General features: G+C 42.1%; 1 protein-coding gene across 4 annotated transcripts in view; it reads right to left on the bottom strand.

Moving 5' to 3' along the window:
- Nucleotides 1–16,246, bottom strand: part of Cog5 (component of oligomeric golgi complex 5) — a 310,546-nt gene that overhangs the window by 52,866 nt on the left and 241,434 nt on the right. For all 4 annotated transcript variants that reach the window (XM_087553191.1, XM_087553193.1, XM_087553190.1 and 1 more), the window contains 2 exon segments: nt 7,510–7,613; nt 3,391–3,628 (listed from right to left, as the gene is read on the bottom strand). In XM_087553191.1, the coding sequence (XP_087409317.1) occupies nt 3,391–3,628; nt 7,510–7,613 (342 nt within the window).

Below are 16,246 nucleotides of genomic sequence, written 5' to 3'. Positions count from 1 at the left end.
TGGTTTCTCCTTCAGAATGGGGCAGTTACTTTGCACTGAACACAGGTAAGTATGTAAATGGCACATGCTTCTGATTTGCTATTCTGTCCCACCAATAACTGCAGGATGCATATAATGGTTTCCACACACATATTTTGTGCTGTAGTTTCTATGACATATTTTGGCCATTTTTTCTTCTTCCCCTTACCCTTGTGATTCATTATCTGTAAAGATCAAACCAAACAACCTTTGACCTAGGCCTGGAGTAAGACTAAATGTTAAAACAATTAAATAGCTATGGAAAAGTTCCTGCATGAAAGATTATCACCTCAAATGATTGTGAACTCCATGATGACACAGAAAGATTTCAAAAGGCTAAATGTTTCAGATAAATTTTTAATCTAAAATAACCCCCAGGAGACTGAAGAAATCATTTCCCTTTAAACACTGAAGTCCATGCTTAAAGAGGGAGTGTTCCGCTAGAGGCGTCTGCAGAGTTCCAGACGGACACTCAGTGGTAGGCACCTGGGCTGCTGCCCCGTCTGGCTGCTGTTCAGTACCCACCAGGCATTTGGTTAGCTCCTGGGCCCATTACATGTTTCAGGGCATTCTTGCCCTGACAACAGTCAAGAGTGAAAAAGGCAAGAGGAATCAGAACCAACCTAAGAGGTTTGCTTTCTTTTCTAGTTCACACTTTTGGGGCAATGTGGGAAAGATAAAAATGTATACTTAAAGGGCACCAGAAAAATGTATGAATAGAAATTCGAGGAGTACCACTGAAGAATTTAATCCCAGCTTCAGTATCTGTCCTTTCCCTCAGAGGAAGAAAGAGAGGTGAGTGAGGTGCAGGGGGACGGTGCTCCAGCAGAGGCTGTGGGCATGTCTGCAGTGAGTGGGAAGCAGCAGAACCCTGTGGGCTTGGACAAGCTCAGGGCTTTTTGAACTGCTGTGTGATTAGTGTAGGCAAAGAGGCAATGTGGTCACAGCAGGAAATTAATTACCTGTAGGAAGCCACCTCATGCTCATGACCTAATTCTTAGGGGACTGAATGCTGGGCACTTCCCTCACTAAGAGCCCTCCAGATGGCAGCCTGCAACTGCCTTTTCTGTGCACAGGTGCCCCTGAGGAGGCTAGGGTTGGTGAAAGAATTCTTACAATGTTTCACTTATTCGTCTTTATGTCGAAACTTTATGTCAAAATCTTCCCAAATTCCTTCTTTTGGTCTTTTCTTGAGCTTTGCTTTCGGCCAACCCCAGGGACTTTCATCACAAGAACCTTTCCAAAGCCACGAGAACTGTGTGCTCTGGATTCCAGTAGCCTCAGCGGCCTTGTTTAACTGTGATTACAAATGGACAGACCTTTCAGGAATGAGCCAGTTAAAAGATTCTAGTCCCCAGCTGATGCCTGTGAAGCATACACATTTCAGAGAAATGTTATTTAAGAGTTTTGACTAATCCAGACAAAACACTTCCAACCAAACAGGACTCTTGAAATCTGAAGTTCACACATAATTACAGTTTTGATCTAGTGAAATCAAAGCCCTAGTTCAGATTTTAATTAAAAAAATGGAGTACTGATTCTGATCTAATACCTTGGCAATGTCTGCTAATACTATTGATCACAAACCCCCTGCTTCAACATGCCTTTTCTGCACCCATGGCTCACAGGATCTGAGCCAGGTAAGAGGAATGATAGGATCTTGGTAAACTGGGACACACTGTGGAGTAGCAAACCAAGGGAAGGTGCAGGGGCTGAACCTCTGCAACTAAGACCTACTGCATGGCTAGAAGGTCCACTCAGCACACAGAAAACATTCTCTAAACAGAAGAATCTGTCAGTCATAAGTAACAGAGTTTTACTTATCCTAAGGAGGAAATGATTTCAGAAGGTAAGATGTCTTAAAAAGGGGCGGGGGGTGGGGGGGTTGGAGGGACACAGACACAATTCTGAGCTCTTCAGTTTGGGGAAGGTGAGTGCTCACCCCACCTCTGGAGGTTGTGCATGGGGAGGCAGGGTTAGCTGCAATGGAGGGCCTTAAAGGACAACACTTGCCATCTTTCAAGAGAACACATCATTAAACTAAGCAAGCCTCTCTCCTACAGCACTCATTGTGGCCATCTCTTTCCTGTTCAGCAGCCACTCTAATTGGACTTGAAGTGCTGCCTCCAGGAAAGTGACTCAGGAACCAGCTGGAGAAGAATGCAAATGAGCTGGTGGGGGAGGGAGCCCAGGAGAGCGGAGGGAGAGAAAAGACAAACAGAACTCTGGAGGAGAGGGCACCACAGACAGGCCTATCACAGATATTTTTAAGGAGTAAGACAGGTCCTTGGACACACAGACACAACTGCTTCCATAAGTCATTACTCACAGACAGAAGGAAGGTGACAAAAATGGAGAAGGTTAAGCCATTTTAATAGGAGCATTTAATTTCTTTTCTCACATTTACCTATTAAAGGCACGTTTTCCACAGGAAGGCTCATTTTGTGTGGCCTAGCAGTTTCACAGAGCTCACTGGGGGAATGAAAATAACTGCATGGTGATCAATTATAAACAAAGGGGCTTTCGAAAGCCAGGTTTGGGTTGTACATGTACTACAGGGTAGGAGTACCTGACAGCCATCATCCTGAGCAGGACGCCAGGACACGCTCCCAGACACATGGGGACTCAGTACTGATGTTAGTAATTATCTTTCTGTCCAAGGAGGATCTGGCAGACTGCTATGAAGACTCACATGAACAACTACTTAGATTAGTAAAGCTACCAGCTTTGAGAGTTTAAGAAATGGAGTCAAAAGAGAATCATCTGCTTCTGAATCTTCTAAAGAAACTGGGTGCTTAGGGCTTGTTTTCTCTGACTCTGATTACTGAAGGGGTAAAAGGGAAAAACTCAGGTAGCTTGGAGTAATTTTAAGGCTAGTCACAAGGACAAAACAGTATTGTACTTAGTGGAGAACCCAAATAATCAGGCACCCTGCCCATCTCTCACTGAACTTGAACACAGCCCTGGAATAGAGATGCTCACTATAAGCTCACTGATGGGCTAGGGTTCTTCCTCCTTTCAGGATAACATGCTGCCCCTTTCTTGCTGTTACAGTGTCATCTCACTGTACACAAAGTATACCAATTATTATTATTGGCTTTTGGAGATGAGAAAATAGAAATAATACAAGGTGTTGCTTTATTGTGACATAAGATACTTTGCCTTAATCTTGAACAATTAAATTTTGTTAAAAAGAAAAACAAAAATAATATTTGGTACAGTATTTTAAAACTCGTTTATGCAGTGGATTAGTTATTTTTCTGTTCTCTTTTGCTCTATGAATAGTTAAGATACTGATGTTAGGTATTCTTTACTTAATAGATAACAGTGAGGCTCAAACATTAGCTCCCTTGAAGCAATGAATCAATTTACCTGTGCAAAATCGGCAGCAAGTCGCAGTTTCCCACCTTCACCAAGGGGTCTTATGAGACTGGCATTGCGGATAAAAAGTTCAATGGCTCTTTGGGCAATAGCTTCAGTGTTGTCAAAAACAAAATCCAAGCATTCAAAGTGCTTGAAGTAGTCATTCATAACTCTGGCAATGAAGCCTTGTAGCTCTTTCATGTACAGGGAACAAGGAACATCCGGCTTTCCTGAGCTAGTTAAGGACCTATAAAAGGGGAAAAATTTTTTTAGCACCAATGCACAAAGCTACAGTCTTAGATGCTTTTTTTTTGCCCCTGGTTACTATTTCAATCCTGTGCAATATTTTTTCCTCTTAGTGATATAAAAGCACCATTTTTTGTTTTGTTTTGTTAAGTATTAACGAGAATAAAACAATGATTAAATTGTATTCTTAAATTTGCATTTAGATCCTCTGAGGATTAATTAAGAAATTTTAGCATATTTTTACTCAAAAGATTATTAAGAATAAAACGCAGCTATATGTCTGAGATGAATCACACTCTGGCCTTTCAAGGTTTGACGCAGCCCCCAGCTCTCCATCCACTCCTGTGTTTTGCCTGTTAAGTGAATGTGTCAATGATAGATTCTGAAATGACATTTTACACTTTGCAAGGGCAGGAAATGCTTGGCGGCAGCCTCTGCTCTTGTAGTTGATCACATCGGTCCAACAGCAGCACTGTGACAGAGGGACTGGTTGTGTAACAATATGCTGTATGCAATTTTTACCCTCCAGATGAGGCTTGGAAAGGCTTTAATTTGGAACAGTGGACGATACCAGCTGTGCTTCATGATATACTATTTATAGCTTATAAATGTTTACAACTGCCCTTTAAAGAATATATTCAAAGAATATGAAATATTTATAGAGAGGAGGAGTTATACCAAAATTAGCAATCACCTGATTCTAGCTAATAGATGAGATCATTGACTACATAATGCTCATTTTTTCCCCAAAAAGCAGGGAAACGGTTCCAAATCCCGAGAGTGACGAAGAGGAAATGGACATGGTCTAGAGAAGAGCATCAGGCAGGACTAAAATTCTCTAAGAGGGCAATGTGAACTTGATGGTCCTTAAAGCAAGGTCTTGTACTTCCTGAAGCAGACAGGACTAGGGAAAGTAGGAGTTCATTCCACTGGGAAAAGACTTTATCCCGACGTGAGAAAAGCTGTCCTGTAATAAGGAGATGCCCATTAGAGCATGGTCCAGTATGCGCAGGCGCAGTGTCTTGGCAGGGTGGTGTGTACGACCTGAGCAGAGAGCCGTGGCTCCTGACGGCAAGCACAGCAATTGGTTTGCCCTCACCAGACCCAGGTCACTACATGACCTATTTTTATTCAGGGACCAGCAGAGAGAGCTGAGTGCAAAAATAAATATTCTCATACCCATTTGTTTACTGGACAAACAGTAAACACATGATTGTGCCATACACAGTGACACTGTATACAATGTAGAAAGATAAAAAGTATCTAATGAATACATCCATCATGTTAAATTCATATTTATTCCTTTTATCTGTCTATAACATTATACCATTTGACCGACATCAATGCATTACCCCAAATGCCAAGCCCTAGAAATCACTGCCTGTTGTTACCGTCTTAGGTTCTGCACATAAATGAAAACATGTTTGGTCTCTGTGTCTGGCTTATTTTTTACATAGTATGTCTTCCAGGGTCATCTGTGTTGTGGCAATTAGTAGGGATTCCTTTCATTTTGTACCCACACCACACCTGGCTCACTCGCTTGCTTGATTTATTTATTTTTACAGCTTTGGGACCAATCCCTTACCACCTGCTTTGCTTGAGCACTGTTTCTCCCCATCCGCACACTATTTCCTCTCAGTGGTCTCCTCCAATGTGCAGAGGATTTTGAGTTGGGGCAATCCTATTTACCTGCTTTTCCTTTTGCTGCCTGAGCTTTTAGGATTAAAGAGGACACCTATCCAGACAAGTGTCTGGGCTTTCCTCCATGTTGCTCTCGTACTTGCATGGTTTCATACACTGTGCAGTATTAATGTATCTGAGGAGGTTCAAGGCCCTGTGTTCTCAGCACTGCACTGCGAGACAGACCTTCCCACTTTGTTCTTGGCACCTTTACTAAAAGTCATCAGCTCATTTCTGGGCTCTCTATACTATTCCACTGGACAATATTTTCTCTTCTTTTTGTAATGCCAGTAACTTACTAAGATTCACTAACTACAACTCTTAAACTATCTTTACGTTTATTTTGTTTAGTCCTGTATGTATATCATGCATGTTTGTGTGAGCGCAGGTGAGTGCCAGTGTAGATGGAGATCTGAGGACACCTGTGTGTGTTGGTCCTCACCTTCCACCTATCTTTGTTTGAGACAAGATCTCTTGTGGGAGGTGAATGTCAGGCTACCTTGTTTGTGAACTTCCAGGGATTCTCCTCTCTCCACCTCCAATCCTACTGCTGGGATTACAGCCATGCAGCATTCAGGCTTTCACAGGGGCTCTGGGGGTTAAGTTCATGCTTGAGCAGCAAATGCTTTACCAACTGAGCCATCTCTCTATCCCTCAATTACTTTGAGGGACAGATTTAAATCAGGAAGTGTGATGTCTTTGGCTCTTTATCCTTAGGTTGCTATAGCTACCCAGGGCTTTGAATTTTAGGATTTGTTTCTTTTTATTTCTATGAGAAAACACATTGGAGTTCTAATAGTGACTAGAATTAATCTATAGATTCTTTGGTAGCACAGACATTTTAACTATTTTAAGACTTGTTGAGGGCTGGAGAGATGGCTCAGTGGTTAAGAGCACTGACTGCTCTCCCAGAGGTCCTGAGTTCAAATCCCAGCAACCACATGGTGGCTCACAACCATCTGTAATTGGATCTGATGCCCTCTTCTGGTGTGTCTGAAGACAGCTACAGTGTATTATATATAATAAATAAATCTTAAAAAAAAAAGACTTGTTGAATTTGACTTGTGAATTTTGTGTGTGTGTTTGTGTGTGTGTGTGTGTGTGTGTGTGTGTGTGTGTGTGTATACAGGTGCACCCTCAGGTGAACATGTGTGCAGGTGCTTGTTACACAAACACAGAGGATAACCTTGGATGTCATTCTTCAGATGCCTACCATGTGTGCATGTCCGCACGGGTCTGAGTTTGTGTGCAGGTACATATTTGCATGTGTGGAGGTCAGAGGTCAACCTCAGCTGGTTTTTGAGACAGCCTCCTCATTGGCTTGGAGCTTGCCAAGTGTGGTAATTGGCTTGACCAGTGAGCCCCAGTGATCAGCCCCTCTCTACCATCTAGTTGCTAGTATTTCAAGCACTCATCACCATAACCAGTTTTTGCTTTAGTCAATTTTTTTGTTGTTGTTTAAATGAAGGAGTGAGAATTGGTGCACTTTCATGTTACCAGATTTGTATGCACTGACTTTCCCTAAAGTAGTGGATTTCAACTTCCCTAATGCTGGGACCCTTTAATACAGTTATGGTGACTTCCAAGCATAGAATCATTTTCATTGCTACTTCATAACTGTAATTTGGTGCTGTTATCAATTGTAGTGTAAATATCTGTTTTCCAATGATCTCGGGTGACCCCTGTGAAAGGGCTCCCAAAGGGGTAGAAACCCACAGGGTGGGAATGGCTGCGGCTCCTGCAGAGAAAGATCCAGGGCTCTTCTCTTGCTGCCTCCTTCCCTTTCCACAACTCTCATTAGACAGGATTTTCCTTACATTAAACATGATGAGAAACTGAGGAAGGACTGACAGAGAGCTTGCTCTCAAAGCCAGGCAGAAGTCAGAAGAATCGTCAAGAGGAATGTCATGCCTGTGCCACGGAATCACACAGGTAAAGAAGAACATCTGTGAGGAAGAGGGAAAACAGGAAGAGGAAGATGGCACTAACCAGCCACCGTCTCAATAAGCAGAGAGGGAGAGACATGGGACCCAGAACAAAGAAAATGTGGTAATAACAATCACAGTGGAAGAGAAGGAGGCGAGGAGCCATTGCCATCATAAGAGTGAGGCCTGGCTGGCAGGGAGCTTGGAGAGTAGAAGGGATGGGGAATGAAAAATCAAGGCAGTGAGGACGAGTAACAGTTCTGAGGACATGCTTTACCCAGAAAAATCTTCCTGATGCACGGTGATGATGATGGCCTCGATTGCATCTGCCACGGACGTCAGCAAGGGCTGGATGGCATTTCCCATAAGATCATGAATTGTCTGACAAAGAGAAAACAGAAAAGAGAAGCAAAATTAGAGAAACTGACACAAAGAAATCTGAGGAAATGAAGTGAGAAACATTTTGACTAACAGTTTTCATATCCTATCCGAGTCAGACTATACATAGTTTAACTACGAGAAGTGTGTTTCTCACCCTAACCAAGGCAGCAAAGCTTAAAATACTAGGACTACAGCACTGAAAATTCCCAACTTCTTCAATCATCTTACTCAGTCAAAACGTGTAATGGTTAAATGAGCCTATGAGAAAGTCAATCAGTCAGGGAGCAGACACAGGCCATTCACAAATTGAGAAAGCAAGCCGGCACTTTTTTTGTTGCTGTTTCTCAAAAAAGTCAATTTCTTAAAAACTGAAGCCTTATGTGATGGGTCACATGCTTGGCCCAGGGAGGGGGCACTATTAGGAGGTGTGGCCTTGTTGGAGTAGGTGTGTCACTGTGGGGGTGGGCCTTGATTCCCTTGTCCTAGCTGCCTGGAAGTCTGTCTTCTGCTAGCTCTTTGGAACAAGAGGTGGGGCTCTCAGCACCTCCAGTCATGCTCCCACCTTGATGATAATGGACTGAACCTCTGAACCTGTAAGCCAGCCCCAATGTCATCCTTGTAAGAGTTGCCTTGGTCATGGTTTCTGTTCACAGCAGTAAAACCCTAACTAAGATATCCCATAATTTTTTTTCACCAGAGTGAATAGAGCAAAACCACTGGTGACTCCTTCAGGGTGGAACAGTTAGGCAATTCCCAAGGTAGGTTTCTGTGGAGAACTCCACAGCAGTGATTCTCCACCAAAGGTAGCTGTGCTCCTAGGAATTAGTTGGCAGGGTTTAAAGACTAAGAGGAGAGGAAGAATGTGTCACAGCATCTAGCAGCAGATGACAATGAATCTGCGAAACACCTTACTGATTAGACCACGCACCAGAGATCTATAAGTGGAAAAATGTTCTGTAACCACTGGTTAGTCTGCGGAAGAGATTAGGCCTTAGTTAAAGGGTTTGGGTTTTGATGTGCAAATACTGACCAGAATCCTATAAACACCCCAAATCAAAACCTGGAGGTACACTACCCATGCTTTCAGTGGTGACTAAGATCACACGACAGATGGTCATGGCTCAAAATAGTTGAAGTCAATAAGAAAAGAATAAGAGGGATAGTTACATGTCATCTGTAGGCCTTCATCTGTCCAGATAATAAGTATCGTATACACACAAGTGTGTGTGAGCCGGTCTGCAGACTAGTGATACAGATGAAACACAACAGTAAATTAAATATCCCATCTGAGTGTAGTGGGGTCACACAGAGACTCCATCGCATGCTGAGAAGACATGAATAAGAGGGAAAGGTGTCTGAACTGAATCTCTGACAAGCAGAGAGGGATGAAACTGGGAGCACGTGTCAAAGCTACAGGAGCCTGAGAATGCTGATCTACCTGGGGAAGCACAGGTCACAGAACAGAGACTGTAAGTGCCTGACTACAGGAGAGAAGCAGCTGGAGGGTGCTCTTGGTGGGTTGCTACAAGTGAGGAGTTAGGAGGAAGGGCTGGAGAGACCAGTAATAAAGTACAGTCCAGATTTCAATTTAGAAAACAATCACATCGGATAGTAGCCTAAGGGATTAGGCTAGAGAAGGAAAACAATTATGAGCCTGCAGGGGATACTGATGCCAAATGAACCAATCAGACACAGCGAGGATGGAGATGGGGTCAGTAGGGTTTTGTAGTTAGATTTGCAAAGTTGAAGTGATTTAAGAGTGCATGTGCATGTTTGTTGTTTTAATATTTAGTAACACTAATGACTAAGTAGCACAAGTTGATTTGAGGATATTAAAAAAAAGACGGGGCTGGGGATTTAGCTCAGTGGTAGAGCGCTTACCTAGGAAGCGCAAGGCCCTGGGTTCGGTCCCCAGCTCCGGAAAAAAAAAAAAAAAAAAGAACCAAAAAAAAAAAAAAAAGACAAATTCAGTTAGGGACAAGAATTAGAAATGCTTAATTGAAAATGTGCTAGGCTATTATGTAGGTACTGACTTCCCAAGCTGTTTTCATTAGATTTGGTAGTCACCAGCTTTTGAGACATGAGAGAAACCCAGGGTCAGTGAGCCTAACTGCACAGATTAATGTCAAATTCCACTTAAAGGATACAATAATAGGTGGCCCAGGAGGATTAGAAGACATTAATTTAGTATACTTTATACAGTAGAGAAGTTTACCTAGAAATAAGTTATTTCTCCAAGGACTTTTACTCTCTCTAATTTATGTCATTCATGAAATAATTTACACAGAGAACCTCAGGCAAGTTCAGAAGGCCGTCCAAAGTCATGGGTGACCAAGTCCAGCAGCTGAGGCTCTTTATATGCCTACCCCCATGGCTGTCCCTCTACCTGGGAAGAGAAACTGAAGGAACCCTAGAGTGTGGGAGAAAAAAGTAAAGACTATGTCAAGAAGGCTGAGTTTTTACTTAGGATATGAATAAGCATCTAACTAAAAAGAAGAACACACACTCGAGCTTAGGAGACCCAGCTCAGGCTGTTTCTCAGAGATATAGAGCTCTAAGGTAACAGTTTCTCAGAGCTATAGAGCTCTAAGGGAACAGGCAGCAGGGCTATAGAGCTCTAAGGTAACAGGCAGCAGAGCTATAGAGCTCTAAGGTAACAGGCAGCAGAGCTATAGAGCTCTAAGGTAACAGGCAGCAGAGCTATAGAGCTCTAAGGTAACAGGCAGCAGAGCTATAGAGCTCTAAGGTAACAGGCAGCAGAGCTATAGAGCTCTAAGGTAACAGGCAGCAGAGCTATAGAGCTCTAAGGTAACAGGCAGCAGAGCTATAGAGCTCTAAGGTAACAGGCAGCAGGGCTATAGAACTCTAAGGTAACAGGCAGCAGTGGGAGTCTACCAGGTTTCATGGCCTCGCTCTCAGGGGACTACAGTAGGGACAGGACAAAAGAAAGTGATGCCCAGAAGAAAATAAAAACCATATGTTCTTTTGAAACAGTTTCTGAGCCTCTACCTCCCTTTCTCATTCCTCATTTACACAGCTCCCTTTCCTGATCCCAAATGGACCTCTGTAGCAAAGCAATATTCTGAAAATCTCTTACATTCTAAGAGATTGACATTTTTGTTGGGTGTGAACCCAGAGCTGAGGTCCTTGAATACATCTTGAAGCCACTTCAGACTTCAGACTGCTAGTCTGTTGGTACTCGGCCTGCCTTTATGAGAGCAATGTGACTGCCAATCTTACTCGCCCGGGATTCCCACAAAATCAACCTGTAGTGCCTAAGCTAATGCACAGCTGCGGGCTCCTCGTCCATGCACTTTGACCCAGACAATGCGTGTGAATCATCTGCTGAAAGCAGCAAATGCAGAAATCGAAAGCCACTTCCTAAAATCTACCATAAAGTCAGAGTAACCATTTATGATTATTGGTTGATAAACAGTGATGTTTACTGCCTGAGTCAGCTGGAGCCAGGGACTTGATTTCTATGAACTACTCTCTCTTCCTTCCCCATGTGGTATTTGCTATGCTCTTCGATTAATACGGATTAAAGCTCTCTGTCACAGAGAGATACAGATGCCACTAACAGACATGGAGAAGACAAACACAGAGACAACAGCAGACAAGCACATGTAGGGTCAGACATACACAGACACAGAGACATCGTTCACACACAGGGACAGGCACACAAAATGGCAGACACAGACACAGCGACAAACAGATTCACAAGACAGCCTTCAGGCAGACATGCAGACTCATATAAAAGACAGAGGATAAAAGACACAAGGGAGCATGAAGAAGAAAAATCAAGTATGAACTCCCTCTTGGGAGAAGTGATTTGATTGCTTTCCTTACTGTAAGAAATCACTAATATGTAAAGTCTGCACAGTCTCATATGTATTTACTTATCTTTATGTATTTATATATTAAACACACACATATGTAATCCAAACCTAGATTTTACATATAGGAAAATGTTGAACAGTGTCTTTCTTACACTTCCATTACTTTCTCTTGATCCTCCCCCTCACCCCTTTAGAGCCCTCACTGTATATGACCAATTCTACTTTCACAGAACATTGTATACATATTTGGCTCTAAGTCTAAATACAAGGTAAAATAATGCAATGTTTGCTCAATTCTGGCTTATTTTACTCGGCCTGACGATCTCTACTTCCACCCATTTTCCTGAAAATAACAAATTGTTCTTACAGCTGAATAAGGCAGCATTTTCTTTCTCTTCCTTCTACAGCTGAGCATGGAGGCTGGCTCCACACCTTGGTGACAGTGAACAGTGCAGATATGGCTATGGACGTGCATGTCCCTCTGGGGCTCCCTTAGGAACCTGCATAGCGATTTCCACAGTTTACATTCCCATCGGTAAGTGTGTGAGGGTTCCTCTTTCCCTAAGTCCTCATCAGCACTGGTGTCATTCCCTTCCTGATGACCGTTTTGATTGGGATGGGATGGAATTTAATGCAGGCTGGATTTGCATTTTCCTGATGGCTAAGGATGTTGAATATTTTTCATATATTCATCAGTTATTTACAGACTTTTAATTCATTGTTAACTTCATACACATATATATTGAATTTTAGTCATTTTCACACACATCTCGTTGTCTCACTCCTCACAGGGGATAACATCTGACTACATTTAGTTCTTCTGTTAAGAGCTGTCTAATCAATTCATTTCTTCTCAGGATGAGTTTGGTAGTGTTTTCAGTTTCTATTTTATGGATGTTTGAGGGGCATCGGTGTGAGATCTTCACAGGTTTGCTGATGCAGCTTCTATGGTGGTAGATTATTACTGCTTCCTTCTTGTTGACCATTATAGATCTGTTTGTTTTCACCTGATTTCAGTAAGTACATGCATCTACAAATGTATTAATTTCTTCTCTGTTTTCCTTCACTGTAGGAGATGAGGTTCTCTAAAGGTACTCTGCACTTCAGTGGTATGCTTTACATAGCTACCTTTCTCATCTCATGCTATGCATTCTTGTCTTCTCTCAGTATAGCTAGGAATCTGTCAATACTGTATTTAAAAAGCCACTTCTTCCTTCTATAATTATTCCTATTGTTTACTTAGTCTCCATTTTATTAACCTCTGCTCTGTCCTTTTTCACCTACTATCTACTGTTCACCTATTCTTGTTTTTATAAGACCTTCAGGTGCATCACTAGGTTACTTATGACTTACTAAGCTGCTTTCAATCAGCACTCACACTATAAATGCTTCTCTTAAAACTGCCTTTTCTGTATTTGAAAAGTTCTTATACCTGGCTTTCATTTTTGTTTAATTTTATGAATTCTGAATTTTCCTCATTGATTTTGTCAATAGCCCACTTAGTCATTCCACACAGTAGGGTCAGCTGAGAACAGTGGTTCATACTTATAAGTCCAACAATTGGGAGTTACATTCAGGTGGATCAGGAGTTCAAAGTCATCTTACTGAGCAAGTGTGAGGTATCCCTAAGCTGTGTGAACCCTGTCAGAGAAGGAGAAAGTGACACAACTCTCCCGCTCACCTCCACACTCTTGCACAGTTTCTGTAGTGTCTTTTTATACCGATCTCCAGTTTTACTCTATTTTTATCTGATAAGATTCAAGAAACTATGTGGGTTATTTTCTATTACTTAGGACTTGCTTGCTGTGTCCTAAGATAGAGAATGTTTTAGAGAGGTTTGCAAGGGCTGCCAAGAAGAATGTGGATTCTGTAGTTCGTGGATACATATCCCACAGATTTCTGTTAAGTCTATTTGATCTTAAGTACAATTGGGTTCTAATGTTTTTCTGTTGAGTTTTTTCTTGACCTATCTACTGATGGAGGATTATTATACACAGACCAATTTGAGCTTTTATGGCCATTATTTGTGTTATGAAGCTGAAAATCCCAAATGAAGCTGGTGCATATGTATTTACAATTATTGTATCTTTTCAAGGAACTGTCCTTTTATTAATATAGTATGACTTTTATCTTTTCCTACTAATTTTGACCTGAAGTCTATTATATCAGCTATTAGAGCCACTGTGCCCAGCTTGCTTTTGGCTTACTTGATAGACTGACTGCCATACCTTTATTTGTTTAGTTTGTCTGTGTCTTTTACAGGGAAGATTAGTTTTGGAAGACAAACTATAGCAATATTACCTTGAGATAGAGACTGGCTTTGAATTCCCTATATCACTGAAAATGACCTTAGACTCCTGTCTACGCCTCTTGAGTGCTACATGTTTTCTGCAATGATGGGGATTGAACCCTACTGCAAAGGAATCAAGTAATAAGACTTGGATAAACCACGACTTCTATGGTGTGAGAAGGGAATTATGGGAAGGTGAAGGCTGGGAGGAGGGGAATATCTAATTGTATGTTTGAATTTGGCACTAATCTCCATCTGACTCATAAGCCCCATTTATATAGAATAAACTAAATATGTCTTGTGAATACTATTTAAAGACATGAACTACTAAGTATAATCTCATAACTTGTGTAGATGACAGCAAGAGGACTAGCAGCTGCAGGCTATCTTGGATACGAAGAAAACTGAAAGCCAACCTGGGATGCATGAGACTGTCTTAAGAGGAAAACAAGTGAGCTAAATCTGGATGGTGGTGTATAATTTATAATCTCAGATTCAGGAGGAGGAGGCCAAAGAACTGCCACAAATCTGAAGACCTTTTAGGTTACAAAGCCAGATCGTGTTTCCAAAATGCCAAGCCAGGGATGGAGCTCAGTGTTAAGAGGAGCATTTGAACAGCGAGTATAAGGTCCTATGTTCACAGTCTAATGGAAGGGGGGAGAAAGGAAGGAAAGAAGGAAAGAAGGAAGGAAGACAGGAAGGAGGGATGAAGGGAGGAGGGTGGGAGCAAAGGGAAGGGAAGGGAAGGGAAGAGAAAAGAAAAGCAAGAACTGAGATTTGAAATCTGGTCAGCTGTAAGTATGATGGTGTATACTTTGATTGTGACCAAATTAATTTCCTATTAAAGCAAAATCATCAGTAATCCCAGAAGAAATATTTAGAAATTAGGTGTTTTAACAAACAGTAGTCATAACGTTGTGGATCAAGCCTCAAGGAGACAGAGGGCAGCCCTGAAATGGCCCAGACTCCAGCATTCTGAGGGATATTCACAGTGAGATAAAGAAAAAGGAAAGAAAGGAAATAAAAAAATTATAAAATGGAATTTTCAGAGGCCAGTAAAACTACAAAAACCAAAAGAAAATTTAAGAAACAATAACCAAAAGTACTATCTGAAGTTTAAAAGGAGTGAACGGCTTCAACAGGAAAGATGAATAAAGGAAAGCTTGTGAGTCCGTGATGCATTGGATGGAAACCATCTGGAGGAGAAGAGAAAGAACACTAAACAACCAGACCCGAAGCAGGTGTGCAAGGCCTTATCGCTAACTAGAGCCCCATAAGGAAAGGAAGAGGCACAAAATCTATTTAGAGAAGAAAAGAACCCCACTGTCACCCAAATCACAAAAAGCATAAATTTATAGATTTGGGGAGATCAGCTGCTGAAGTGGAATAATTCTGAAGAGAAGCCTGCCTGGGTATATCAAAACCAATGGCCCAGAGGGAAGCTTGAGAGTGGTGCTGAGAAAGGAAGACAGTCACAAACTGGGAACCAACATAAAGACTGAGGACAGAAAACAACCCAACAATGTGTCTAAAGAGCTAAAAGAAAACATGTCCCTAATTTTAGTAAAAACATTCAAGACTAACTACAATGAGAATATTTCTGGCAAAAAATATTTCCAAAACAACAAAGTTTGCTGCTATAAGATTCACCTCTGTCCTGGCAGATTTTAACTGCAGACTTCTACAGGTGTACTTTGAGAATCTGTATCCTAAAGGTCTCCAAAGCTGTCTGCACCCTGTCCTTTGACCATCCTTCTTGCTTTCTGGCCCCAATTTCAGCAGGAAGTAACTATAGAAGAGATTATGGCTCCCTAACGAACAACAAAAAAGGCTAGAATTAGATTTCTAATCCAGGACAAAAGGCTGAGATGCCTATTAATAAGTCAAAGTTGATTAAGGCTTCCAGATTTTCCCAGAGACCTTCAGTCTCTACCTGGTAAACAATCCTCCTGGCTGCTGGTGGTGGTGGTGGTGGTGTGTGTGTGTGTGTGTGGGGGTGCATGTGTGTGTCTGTGGAAGGGGGTGGGACGGTGTGGGGGGGTGGGCTCTATCATCACCTTCTCCCGCCTAGGGATTGGAGTGAGCCTTCCCTTCCCCCAGCTCCTCTGATCCTAGCTGAGATCTCTTAGACACTGGATCACTAACCAGGTAGCATACACCAGCTGAGATGAGGCCCCTAACACAATTACAGCAGAGGACTCCCAGATCTGGGTTCAATCAGAGAAGATGCACCTAATCCTCAAGACACTGGAAGCCCCAGGAAGTTTAGAGGTCCAGGAGGAGGCATGGGGGGGTTGCGGGGGAGGAGGTATGGGATGTGGAACCCTCGAGGAAGGTAAGACCAGGAGGGGAATAAAATCTGGAGTGTAGAAAGAAAGAGAGAGAGAGAGAGAGAGAGAGAGAGAGAGAGAGAGAGAGAGAGAGAGAGAGAGAGAGATATCAGTAAAATACATATGGCAACAAAACTCTGGAGATTAAAAAAAGCTTCTAAGTAATTCATGATT

Source organism: Rattus norvegicus, chromosome 6, assembly GCF_021556685.1.
Source record: "Rattus norvegicus strain SHRSP/BbbUtx chromosome 6, alternate assembly SHRSP_T2T, whole genome shotgun sequence".
Lineage (NCBI taxonomy): Eukaryota > Metazoa > Chordata > Mammalia > Rodentia > Muridae > Rattus > Rattus norvegicus.
This window is presented reverse-complemented; position numbering and strand designations above follow the sequence as displayed.